General features: G+C 31.8%; 1 protein-coding gene across 9 annotated transcripts in view; it reads left to right on the top strand.

The window, feature by feature from the left end:
- The window catches only part of PKP4 (plakophilin 4), a 215,520-nt gene that overhangs the window by 137,067 nt on the left and 64,022 nt on the right, over positions 1 to 14,431 (top strand). For all 9 annotated transcript variants that reach the window (XM_012544732.3, XM_031960639.1, XM_031960641.1 and 6 more), the window contains 2 exons: positions 358 to 470; positions 13,394 to 13,428. In XM_012544732.3, the coding sequence (XP_012400186.1) occupies positions 358 to 470; positions 13,394 to 13,428 (148 nt within the window). The remainder of the gene's footprint in view (positions 1 to 357; positions 471 to 13,393; positions 13,429 to 14,431) is intronic.

The raw sequence follows: 14,431 nt of genomic DNA, 5'->3' as shown, positions 1-14,431 counted from the left end.
AATATATTTCTACCTATACAATGTTTACTTTGCCTGGATCCTAAGTTTGAAGAGTGGGGACAGCTAGGTGGTGCAATAGATAAGGCACCAGCTCTGAAATCAGTAGGACCTGAATTCAAATCTGGTCTCAGACACTTCACACTTCCTAACTATGTGATCCTGGGCAAGTCACTTAATCCCAACTGCCTCCAAAAAAATTAGTTTTTTTTCTGTATTTCACACAAATAAACTAAATTTTATGTACAATTAATTAGGATCATATAGTAAGTTATTTTACTTACTATGACATATATTCATTCATAACTTTTAATATTTAATCCTTGAAACCTCATGTGTGTTTATTTTTTTTAATTATAGGAACTTCAGTTTCAACGACTCACCAGAGAGCTGGAAGTGGAGAGACAAATTGTTGCCAGTCAGCTAGAAAGATGTAGGCTTGGAGCAGAATCACCAAGCATTGCCAGCACAAGGTAGGGACTTTGACAGCTTTATCCACATGTGTCCTGAAGTTATTTTATTATTTTAGCATAAACATAAAAAATGTTAGCATCATTATTATTAACTTGCATTACTGATCAGATGCAGTAAGCATCTTATTAAGTAAGCAGTAAGCAAACTTATTAATATGTTTGTTCTTCCACAAAGGAGCACCTTATGATATTCTCTCCCTCCTCTATCTCAGTTAATAGTGATTTTTTTCCCCCTCCTTCAATTTCTCTTTGCCAGGCCTTTAGCTTTGTTAATTTCTGTCCTCCTTTGTAATATAGCCTTTCTATATGTCTTTCCTACAGTTAAAGGATTAATTTCTTAAGAACAGGTTCTATGTCTCTAATTTATCTTTGTATATCTAGCACTTAATATTACATCATTTCTATTTTATATGTATTTTGTATTTATTTTATATAGCTTATTTTACCTCATTAAAACATAAGCTTCTTGAGGCAATAAGTTGATTTTTTTTTTTCTTTGTATTCTTACTTCCCAATAGAGTGTATGGCACACTTTTTCCTATTCTACTTAAAAATCTGACTGCTTCTCTAGTTTTTCTGCTTTATGGCTCAATAGTTGCTCAATAAATGATTGTTGAGTTGAATTGAATTGAGGGCCTTGATTCTGAAAAATCAGTAGTACATGCCTTATTTTAGTATGAAAGTGATTCTTAGTTCTTGATGATGAGTATAAACAACTTAAGCTCTCTGAGGGCCTACCAAAGATAGAATAACTACGATTGTAGGCCTCAAAACAAACTCTTCCCCAAAAAGTTAGCATCAGATGATGAATGTCTCTGATCACAGCAATTCATGAAATCACTCTAGAAGGGTTGCATTATTCCCCAATAGGATTAACTATAGTTATAAATCCTTAAATTTTTGAAATTTAAGATACTGTTATTAAAAATATATAAGTATATGTAAGTTTATCTAAAATTTCAACCCTATATAAAATCCCAAATGTCTTTATGATTACATTATGTTAAAAAGTAAATAGTAGAGGGGCAGCTAGGTGGCATGGTAAATAGAGCACCAGTCCTTAAGTTAGGAGGATCTGAGTTCAAATTTGCTCTCAGATACAACACTTCATAGCTGTGTGACCCTGGGCAAGTCACTTAACTCTAATTGCCTGAGGGGGGGGAAATAATAATAGATCGATAGATAGATGAAGTAATTAAAACTCAAGAGCCAACTTCTGGTTTTCATTATGTTGTAACATTGTGCCCATATGTATGGAAAATGGGCAGGGAAGGTAAATTAGAATCCAATTAATAAATAATCACTAATGCTCTTTCTAACTCTTAGCAATGATCTAATCCAATATGTACCTAAGCAAGAATTCCTTCTACAACATAACTGGATACAGTGAGGGAGACATCATTTTCTCCAAATTCACCTTTTGGATATCTCTGGAAGACAAAATACATCTACTCTTTTTTTTTTCCATAACTCTTCAAAAAAACCTAGACAGCATTCCTACTTTTCACCCAAGTTTTTTTTTCTCCATGCTATATCTCCTCCATATCTTCATTGATTCTCATATGATTTGAACGTAAGTCCTTTACCATCCTTTGGCCGATATAGGGCATATAATGTAAAATGTATATTATGAACATTTCATTCCTATGAAAATTAATTCTTTCCCATTAGTTAATTCATTTCTCTATGACTGGTCACCTCAAAACTTGTGAGTTTTTAATGAGTATGACCTAGTTACTCGTTTTACTTTCATAAATAATCCTAGACTATTATGCTTTAAGAAAAGTTCTAGTAAAATACCAAAAGTAAAATTTTCAAGGCTATTCATTTGATTATATGCAATTATCTAAACATTTAGCTACAAATATTTTTTTTTAAGTTTTGGATATTTTCCTTTAAATTTATTTTACATTTAGATTTTACTTAAAAAATAAAATAGGAAAGACAGAAAAACAGAAAAGTAATACAAAACAAAACATTGTCATGTACCCAGCAGAACATCAGGGAGGATTCAAAATATCTAATAATAAATTACCAATTCAAGAAAGGATATATAATAATAGAAGAAATTATATTCAAGACTGTCCATCTTTTCTTTACTTTCTTGTAGATTGTTCTTTTGTTCTCTGCTGCACACTTTTTTTACTCTATTCTTCCTCTGTATCTCATTTGTATAACATAATTATTTTTACCTTAACTCTGCCCCAGTCATTCTTCTGAGCTAACCTATTGCTGATGTCAGTCTTAAACATAGATATTTCCATGTAATAAACATGGACAATTTGTCCATGTTAAGTTCCTTGAAATTGGTCTTTGATATTGGCTCTTATATGTTCAAATTTTCTATTGAGTTCAAGTTTGATCAATAGAATGTCCTGAAAAATGCGAGTTTGCTGAATGTCCATTTTTTTTTCCTTATTTGATATTATAGATGATTTTGCTGGATATGGTATCTTTGGCCACAGGCCTAGTTCTTTTGGTAGCCAGTACATATTATTCCAGTACTTGTGGTCTTTTATTCTAACAGCCACAATCAACTTATGAACAGATAAGTCATGTACAATTCTAACTGTAGCTCTAGCAAATTTGAATTGTTTTATTCTTTTTCTTGAAAAATTTTCTTTTTTGTCTGGGTTTCTAGAAAGGATCTCTTTAAAGTGGTGATTAGCAAAATTTTTCCTATTCTACTTAAAAAGCTGACTGCTTCTCTAATTTTTCTGCTTTATGGATTCAAGACAAATATATTTTAGAGTAAGACTAGAGAATACTATGATAGTGAAGTCAGGGAAGTTTTTTATTTGTGTATCTTAGAGAAATCCATTCTATCATTCCTCCTCCTCCAGCCTCAGAACTAAAACATGAACATTTATATCCTTATATTTATGCAAAAAATTAATTTTTGTAAAAATATTATATTATTCTCACCTAGGAAGTTTCCTTTTAATTAAAGAAATTATACCAAATAAATGTAGTTACTGAGTAGAAGGCTTAGTAATTGTGCTGTATGTGAGTATTTATATGGATCCTATTTCAGCTGTTCAGATGAAACCGTTATTTTTACATTGAATATACATATATTATTGCTCATATACAGTGCCCATTTCTTTCATTCAGATTGATTACTCTTTGTAAAGATACATGTTTCAAGGAGCTTTGTGGATACTGCTATTACATAGATGTTGGTTACTTAGAAAAATCATCTTAGTTTTCTTTTTTGTTGCTTTTGTTGTTGTTGTTGTTTTTGATAAAACAGTCAGTTCTGCCGTAACATGTGTTTTGAAAATGGAAATTTGTTTCCAATATGATTGATATAATAGGGAACATTTTGAGCATAACCTGAATTTTGAGTTTGTTAGACATGTTGGAAGACATTTCTTCTCAAGAAACAGAATGCAGAATTCTAAACTCCAGTTCACAATAACTCAAAAGCTGTAGCCCTTCAAATAAATTGCCTCCACAAGCAAAAGTGTCAGGCGTTTGTCATATTAAGGTATATGTTTGTTATATATCTCCTTTAGTAGTAGAAGGTTTACTACTACTTCTTCCTGTTCTGTCCCACTCACAAGATTCCTGGACTTGTACTCTGTCCAGTATGGCCTGGGCTTTAGAAGAAACCACTACTTATTGTAGTATTTATATATTTCTTAACTGTTTAACATGTATAAAACTGTACTACCATTTTTATTAGGTTCCTGTCTTATTTTAATTTGTCACTGACAAAATTCTTGAGTATTGTGCTACTAAATCCATTTTTCCCATAATCTCTGTTTTTATTACATGATTTTGCACAGTACACTGGTAATGCATGTCACATTATTGCAGAACTGACTATATTTTGATAAGCATCCAGAAAAATTTACTTCATAACTTTCTTTTCTTGAAATATTTCTTTTGACCTTCCTTCAAAAAAAATGTGAATCAAGATGAAAGTATAAATACTATAACTTTTTTTCTGAGAACTTCATAGAATTTTATGTGCATTTCATTTATCATAACATCTCAGCATAACTAACTTCATTTAGTTTGAAGTATAGAAAAAGCAATAAACTTGAAAAATCAGAGGGATTCACTTATCTTCATTTTTCTCAATTAAAAGTGGAGAAAATAATATTTATCATTTTCCTTACCACATAATTATAATTTAAAAATCTTACAGCATTGTATATTTGTAAAATTTTATTTCATAGTTGTGAAGAACCAAACCTATAAAATGCTAAACAACCCTGAACAGTATGGAATAAATAATAGGTTTCATATCTATCTAATCTGGAATTAGTCTTTACTATTTAGAAACAATTCACTAAAAAATTAAATTCTCTACATGTGCAAAGTACACCTAGTTTCCAGGGATACAAAAATAATAAAATGATAGTCATTTACCTCAAGGAACATATAATTTGATCAGAGGATAACTCATTAACGTAAATATAATTCAGGTTAGGGAAAAGCACATAAAGTGGTCAAATATCCAGTTATTGGTGAAGCAAGAATTTTTTCAAGCTGTGGTATTCTATAAAGCTTTTGAGATGGTAGCACCTGTACTGAATCTTAAAAGAGTGTACTGTTTTTGACCAGCAGAAATATCAATTATTATGATGCCAGAAAATTACATAGGGAAGAGTTAAATATAAACACAAAGGTGTATCTAAATCTGTTGCAATAGGGGACAGATCCGTGAGTGTTCTTCATGAAGAATTCGCCATTAATTCATATGGTAAATATTCAGCAATCCCTTTTTTCCCAGTTTGGATGCAAACTTCTTTGCATCCATTATTTATTGCCCATGCCCATTCCTTCCTTCTTTCTTCTTACCTTCCTTCTGCTTGCTCCTTTTCTTTCTTTCTTACCTTCTCATCTTTTAAACATACATGTATTTGTGTGTATACAGAGAGATATATACTCACTCCTCAGTCCTGATGGGATGGGAATGGATAGAAGAAAAAACATCAATTAAAATTTATACTAAAATTTAAAATTAAGGATATTTGTAGCTCAAAAGTCAGCAAAAACTTGAAATACTTTGGCACATATAAATATATAACAGATAATGGCAACAATGTTTTAAGAAAAGCAACTTGTTTTTAAAATCTTGTGATTTAAAATCAGTGAAGAATGATCAGAAATTATGAATGGTTTCATACACCTCATAATGCACAAAGAAACAGTAGTGGATACAACTGGTTTGAGGAAAACAGCCCAAGACACAGATGAGCAAAGATATAATGAAGGAATTTCTCTGTGAAGGACTCCAAATTGAAGAAAAATAAATACTTCCAGAGATTTTTCAGGCAAAGTCTTTCATCATTAAGGACAGTAGAGCCACTACACTTATCTTAGCATTGCTCTTGCTTGTGTTCCTATAGAGCAGGAATAAATAGCGCCAAATAAAGACATGAAAAACATCCAGGTTAGACATAGATGAAGTGGCAAGATTGACTTCTGGAGGTAACAGTTGTGAGGCATTGAAAGACTGATTCACAGGTTATATGAAGGGGAAAATACCAAAGATTTTCACACTGTACATTTTGCCTTTTGCCTATAATCGATAGCAAGTGTGTAGCCTGAGTGATATGTAGTCCAGCTCTCATTCCAGTGCTATCTTCTCCTGATTGGCAACTTAGCACATCTAGTTGGCTCTGGATTTACTAAAATGTACAGTGACTTTCTTCCTAACATGTTGCCATGATCTTTCTGATTCCTGTTGGTTATTCCACTCCCACTCTTTGGCCAAGCTTTTCTGATTTGTTAATCATATCTAGCTACACTCAGTGTTGTCATCCTATCCAAGCCATCTTTTTTCCATGTTGCCATGTATATATTGCCCTCTCTCCCTATACCTTTTCCCTAGAAACATTAGTCATGCAAACACTACCATTCCTGGGAAAAGCATGTCATTCAACTGTCCTGTGCCTCTATTTAATAGAATGGTGGCTTCTCAGACTACTATATATATATATATATATATATATATATATATATATATGTACACACACACACATGTATGTATGTATGTATATTTTGGCTTTCCTAATGAGAATAAACTCTTTGAGAACAGAGATAATCTTGTTTTTTTCAATTTTTTCAATTTATGCCCCCAGTGCTTAGGACAATACCTAGCAAATGGTAATTCATTTATCCACTCACTCATCCTATAATTTATTGAAGAATTAGAGAATGTAAGATCCCACTATGCTTATTTTTTTCTTGTGAAAAGCATTTGATTTTATAGAACAAAATGCCATCTTTAAATGTTTTTCTTCATCAGGATGTATCTTAGCAATGTTTGGCATAGCAATCCACACAGGAAAAACCAAGTGTTTAAATAAGTTTATTGCTCAGTTTATGACATAGTTGAATGGGGAAATTATAACCTATGGCACTTATATATTTATTGAGGGTAGGAGACAAAAGGAGGGAGAGAGAGCAGAAGAAAAAAAATAACAAGTTGGGTTTGAAATTAAATAGGAGGAAGAAAGTAAATTGGAATGATTGGAGCTTTCCCTAGGAAGAGGCCCATCTTTTATTATTTTTTTTAATTAATTAATTTATTTTTTAAAAATAACTTTTTATTGACAGAACCTATGTCAGGATAATTTTTTACAGCATTATCCCTTGCACTCACTTCTGTTCCGATTTTTCCCCTCCCTCCCTCCACCCCCTCCCCCAGATGGCAAGCAGTAGGCCCATCTTTTAAACAATATTGTATGTTTATGGGACATGGAACCTACACATGAAGAATTGAAAATATTTATTACACAAAGGCCAAAGGAAAAGCACTTGGTAGTATGAACAGGCTGAAATATGTAACAAAATAGTAATGTCAAAGAATGACTATTAAAAAAGACATCAGGAAAATTATGTGATTGAAAAAAGATGTACCAGGAATACAGTGGTTATGAAGGATAGGTAGCAAAGTGAGTGGCCGGAATGATCCACTTGGAATGTCATAAATAAGCTAGGGAGAAAATGTGAACATTGTATGCAAGATAGGCATGAATGATTTGTAATCCTCATAGTTTGAAGTGCCATTCACATTGCTGAAATCACATTTGATCCTATATATGTACATACACATACACATTTGTGTATGTGTTTCTAAAAGCCTGAAGCCAGTGCATAGAGGGCCTCCTTTATTCAGTGACTTTGATGTCACTGAAGATTTTTAAGCAAGTAAATAGTTGTGCATTTTTGTGCATTAAGAATATTACTCCATGTGAAAAATATAATTATAGAGACTGCAAGCAAGAAAGTGACTTCTTTGTAGACAGGCTTCAAATCAATTAGGAGGTCACTTATAATCATTTATTATAATTATAATCATTTTGGAAATAATGAAAGCCTGAATTAAGGTAGTTATAGCTAAGGATAGTTTCAAAGATTATTTCCTTGTTCATAATTCTTTAGTTTATTGGTTCCTATTAATAGTAGTTTGCTTGGTTTTCTGACTTTTGATCATAGTTTCCTTTGTACCGTGGATGTGACTGATCCAGGTTCATTGTGGAGTTGATTGATTCATGAACTACTTGACTTCTCCTTCCTAACAGTCTCCAGTGATCATTAAAATGTGCTCTTTAAGAGCTACAATATGGGGGCAGCTAGATGACGCAATAGATAGAGCACTGGCCCTGAAGTTGGGATGATCTGGGTTCAAATCCAGTCTCAGACACTTAACAAACACTTATTAGCTATGTAACCTTGGAGAAATCACTTAACTCCAACTGCCTTGTTCTTCCTTCCTTCCCCCCTACCCCAAAAAAAGAGCTACAACTCCTTGAATAATAACCATTCTTAAAAACCATGCAATTAGAAATAGCAAAAGATAGCAGTGTAAATGTACAGTCAATTCTCATCAGTCATGGTAGTTATGTTTTATAAAGTTGTCACAAGCACTAAATTAACTAATCCTAAACCATTGCTCCATTCCTGTGAGTCACATTTACCTTAGCACTTTCCAGACATTGACACATATAGATGGCAAATTTCTTCTTCCTGGATCTATCATATCATTGATTCATTAACATTGAATTCATAGTCAACAGTACTATCACTCGCACCTGAATAAAGCTTTTTTTTCTATAATAATTGTTTCTATAAGGCATATCATTTTGTGTGTGTGTTTAGAAACACTGGATAGCACTGTGCTTGAGGGCCATTTTAAACAATGAAATCACCAACAGTACCAAAATTGATTGTGAAAAGTACACTTGTTTATAGTATGAGAGTTGAAATAAGAAGGCAATTTCATCCTGTTCTGTCTCAACTGAAAATGTGCTTGTCAAGTAAGTTATTTTTTCTACTCTGCACATGTTTGTGTGTGTGTGTGCTTAATTAATTAAGCATTACCAATAAATTTTAATAAGTAGACAAATTCACAAATACAGAATCCACTAATAATTAAAATCTACGTGTGTCAAAAAAAAAAAAATCTAGTACTCAGCTGACAGAAGTAAAGAAAGGTAGGCAAAACATCTCAGTCCTGTGAAATCTAGCACTCTGAATTAAACTGGTTCCAGTAGAAGTGCATAGGTATGACTATTGCTATCACAAAATAAACCGGTGTCTAAGTTATTGATTGTCCTAAGTTATTTGCCCAACACTATATCTTTTAAGTACTATACACTAGGGATACAGAGACTAGAAAGGAATAGGTCCTGACTTCAAGGACTTTACATTCTATCAGGAAAAAGGACATTTGTATAAATATATGTATGTATATGCATACATATATACATACATACATGCACATTATATGTACTATATGCATAATATTTTACATAAAGATAAATGTATATAATCATTATTATACATTATTTATACATCCCCATATGCTTCTGTTACTAGGTTAACCCAAAGTGCTTGACCTTTACTAGATGAGTATATGTATGTGTAGTGTTTATGGCTATTTGTGTAAGCAAAAGAAATCTAAATTATTGAATGAGAAGACTTAATAGGTGGAACAATTTTAGGTAAGAACTAACTTTTGAAGTGAGCATTGAATGAAACTGTTACTTATAAGAAATGGAAATGAGGACAAAGTACCTTCCAGGTATGCGGAATACACTGTGAAGACTTTATGTAGTAGATAAAGGACGATAGGAAGGCCAGTTTGATTAGACCTTATCGTGGGTGAAAGGGTAGTTTTTCACAAACTTGGAATAATAGGCAGGAGTCAAGTTATGAAAGACTAAATAGCAGAGACGAATTTGTAGTTGAGCCACAAAGAATAGAAATATTGTAGTTGAATGAACAGAGGAATGACATGTTTAGACTCTTGCTTCAAGAAAATCATTGTGGCAGCTATGTGGAGGATGAATTAGACATATTTTAGGCTGGGAGATAAATTGGAGATCATTTTAGTGGCATGGGAATCATGTCAAAGGGCCATTATGCATATAGAAAGAAAGGAACACATGAGAAATGGTTTTGTGATAAAATGAATAAAACTTGTCAATTGCTTAGATATGTGGGATAAAAAAGTCAGATGATTGAGGTAGTGAACCTATATTGGGAAATTAGGAAGAAAGGTAGACTGTGGTGAAATCAATGAGTTTGTTTTGAATCTGTTGAGTATGAGATTCAAGTTGGAAATATTGCAGTAGCAGTTGACACTATCAGTCTGGAACCCAAAAGACTATGTAGCACTGATGTATATAATAGATAGGAAGATTTCTGCACAAGGATAATTAAGTCCATGGGAACCAATGATGTCTTTCAGAGAGAAAAGTACTCAAGATAGAATGTTGGGGGGGGGGGGGTTAAACACTCACAATTCAGGGTCACAAAAAGTATGAAATAATCAGAAGTGTGACTAGATGCTGAAGTCATTGAGAAGTGGAGTTGGGAAATTATCAATAGATTTTCAAGAAGATTAAATAGATAGTAAAATAAATGAATTGTATTCCTATATTACATGTGTACAAATACCATTTTCCCAGAGAAACAGTATTATCAAGCATGTTTGTGTTCAAAGCCCACAATAACTTATTTAGGAAATAATGCAAAATGGTTTTCCTTGGAGATACATTATATATATATATATATTATGTTATATATATATATATATATCACCATGTGGGGGTCTCAAATTTAACATTTTTTCAACAGTAAATGTTTGATTTGCGTACCTACTTTATATACCTTCATTTCCCAGGATTATGTAAAAAGTTCTCAGGCAAAAAAGAGTCCCAAGTTTTCTTTATATAACTTCAGAAAGTAGTGGTTAGCTAGTCTAGTTTAAGAAGCCTTGGTTTAGAGCAGTGATGTCAAACTGAAATAGACAGATATCCCTGCTACTACATATTGACTTGGAAAACCACAAATTAACAATGTAATTTTATTTATTTTGTTAAACATTTCTCATTTACATTTTTAATCTCGTTCAGGCTTTAATAGGGAATTGTGAAAGAAGTTTGAAACCTAGAATGGGATAATAGCTGGCAAGAGGATGGCCAGGATCTCAATCAAGAGGCTTGGTTTTAAAGAACCTCCAGCAGGTACCATGACATAGCTGCAACTTACCCTAGAACAGCCTCTTTAAAATCTGTAGGTAATGGTCAGTTTTGGTACCAAGAAGTAGAGAACTGATTTGAGTGGATAGAATAAAAATATATCCAAGGAGATGAAAGAAAAGGAAATTATGCAAGAAGAAAATTTAGACTTGGGAAATGAAAGAGGAGGTCAAAGAAGATTTGAAGGTTTTGAGCCTGAGGGACCAGAATGATGAGAATGCCATTGTGGAAAATAAGGAATCTCTAGGAAGAGCAGTTTTGAAAGGAAATATTTGAATTGTTATGACAAAGTGTAGCAATTAAAATGTATGTTAAGGTCTTATCTATAATTTGAGAGCATATCAAATGCTCTTAAAATGTGAAGCTCTCCTTGGTTAATCCCTTAACTGTGATCAAGCATTCATTTGGGGGAGAGGGGAAAGGAGATTCATATTGTTGTATAAAACTAGAAAGTTAGAGTAACATCTAATCATGGAAGGCCTCAAACATTACTGGTTATTATGAGGAACTGCTGAAGAATATTTAACAAGAGAGTGATATGATCATGATAATGCTGTAAGGTTAATCTGTTTACACTGCTTCAGATAGTGAGAAATTGGGTATTTAGGAAGCTGTGGCATTTGTCTTGAAAAATGTGTAGATTCTCTTTGACAGCAAAAGCTTTCCTAAATTCAATATGCAAATTAATCCAGACTATATGCCATAATATTTTAAAGGTTCAGGAACTTCCTAAAGAATATTTCATTAAATTTCATATAAGTTCTAAACTCCAAAGCTAATCTAACTTTAATGTTATTCCTATGTGATTTGGAACATTAGCATTCCTGAGCAGTTTGATTTTAGAAACTATGCTAATGGTGGTGTGGAATATGTATATTTATTTTGATAGGAACATAATTGTGCATTGTCAACTATACTTTTTTTTTTTTAAGTAGAATAAAATGACAAAAAATAGATTTAAAAACATCTGAAATTTCATGTGGAGAGAGAGGTTTTATTCTCACCAGGTTACAACCTACACAAGGTTGTAAAAATTTTATGACCCTCCCCTTAGAAGCCCATGGCAGGAAAGCAAATCTCTATTATTATTGATATTTTACTAAATATTCATTTTTCTTTGCACCATAAGCCTCTTCACTATCACTTGATGAAGATACTAAGAGTTTTTCACTTTCTCACTTTGATCCTTTATAGATCAAACTAATTTAAAAGATTATTAGCATGGGGTGAATTCCACTCTATTCATTTCAAATTGACCAACCCTGCTTTCCTTCCAAGATGTTAGAATAAAGGTGATAATGCAAAAATAATATTAAAACTCAGAGAATTTTTGAAAATGTTTCAAGAAATTCAAGTATTAAAGATAATTTAGAGTCAAAGCACTGTAGAACCTTTTGGAATTTAAGGAATTTTTTTTTACATACCCAAGAGGTGAGGGGATTTGTTCAATACCTTGGTGGCAAAGTGGAGACAAGATTTCAGGTTTCCAGACTCTCGCTGTGACATACTTTCGTATAGTACTAGGTGTTCCATAAGCATGATTATTTATGATAAGAAAGAATCTTAGAGGTAATATACTCCAATTTTATTAATGATAAAACTGAGACCCAAAGAAGTTCAGGCTTGGTCACAGTCACAGGGATAAGTAAAGAGGATTATAAACTTGGGTTTTCGTGCACTAAGTTATGCTACTATTTTTGGCTTACTTCCATGAGGAAAAGATAAAATAGCTTTATCCATCATCATTATTTATATATTTTGTAGCTAGCATGGTTATATATCAGCAGTTTTCTCAGCTTTCATCCAAAGTAGAAATCATTCATTGATAATTTCCTAGATAAGCTGATATAAATGTATATCCATCTTGATAATTTTAACATCCTATTGATCTTGTTTTATAGTTAATATACAAAATTTATTTTAATATAATCATTTTTATGTTTGGTTCTATATTTAAGGTAAAAGTTTACTTTTCTATCAGATATAATAAGTAGCTATTTTTTTTAAAAAATAGGGTTTTTTTAATGCTTTCTTAGGCTTTTTTAGTAGTCTTGAAGGATACTTATTTACATTTTTTATGTTGCAGATTTATCATTAAAATATAATTGATAGCTTAATCTTTTGTTTTCCAGAAATATATCATATTGTTCTGCTTAACAGCTTTTTTCAAAAAGCATCAGATCATTTTATGGTTTGTTTCAAATATAATTTTTCAGTTCAAATACTGATTATTACAAAAGTAAAATTGTTAAATTGTACAGTCAACTACTAAGTTACAAAATTAAATGATTAACTTATCAAAATAAGTGAACTTCTTTAGTCTTTCAGAAATGCATATCAAATTTTTGATTTTTAATCTAAATGAAAGCTGTGATAAAGTAAATGTTTTCCTTTTTTTCTCTCTTTTTTCTTCAGCTCAACTGAAAAGTCGTTTCCTTGGAGATCAGCAGGTACAATCTTTTATGCGAAAAAAATTTTCTTACACTTTACACAAAAAAGCAATTTAGTTCATTGTGCTCTCTTATAATTGACTGCTTTTTTTTTAAGTAAATTGAACATGTACTTTAATAGTAAAAATATTGAGCTTTTTCAAGTTTCTTGAAGAAGATGGATCTTGTCCGTACCTAAAGACATATTTAAAACTAATAAATGGAGAAATGTTTATAAAAGCACTTTTATATCTAGGTAAAAAATAAATTCTGAAACCAAAATTGTAGAAAATTCAAAAATTCAAGATGGGCTACTTCTCATCTTGAATTGGAGTTTAGAGAAAACTAGGTTTGATTCCCATTTGCTAACCCTTATAATTATGTAATCCTGAGCATGTCCCAGGCTCATTTTTCTATTTTTTTTTCCTCAGAAAACATATTACTAGTTTTTGTTTTCATAGTACCTCAACTTATAAATATGTGTTCTCCATCCCCAAACCAGATACCCATCTTCTGTTAGCAGTAAATTTTAAAAGAAAAAAAATATTTAGCAAAATTTTCTATCACATTTATCAGCCAAATCAGACATTTTATTTAATATTCCTCACCCAGAATCCTCTTCCTCTACAATTTATGTCAATCATTATAGACTTTTACATTAGCATAATTCTCCATCACATTTGTATTTAAAATTTTTACCTTTTTTTATGACCTTACTAAGATATTTAGCATAGACATCTCTGTATATAAAGAACAGAAAAATACAAGAAAATATGAATTTCTATTTTAACATGATAATATCAATACTACCATCCATATATTTGACTCCTTCAAAATTGGCACTCTTCTGCTCCTACTCCATCACTCCTCTCCTTCATGCATTGATTGTCTGAAGATGTATGACTCAGTTTCTTTTTTTTTTTCCAAAAAACTGATTTCTTTAGTTAAATAGGAGTATAAATATAATAATTAAAACTACTTTGGTCACTTGAACTTAATCTTTCTTTCTTCAGACATTTTAATT

The sequence above is a fragment of the Sarcophilus harrisii genome, chromosome 3 (genome assembly GCF_902635505.1).
Source record: "Sarcophilus harrisii chromosome 3, mSarHar1.11, whole genome shotgun sequence".
Lineage (NCBI taxonomy): Eukaryota > Metazoa > Chordata > Mammalia > Dasyuromorphia > Dasyuridae > Sarcophilus > Sarcophilus harrisii.
This window is presented reverse-complemented; position numbering and strand designations above follow the sequence as displayed.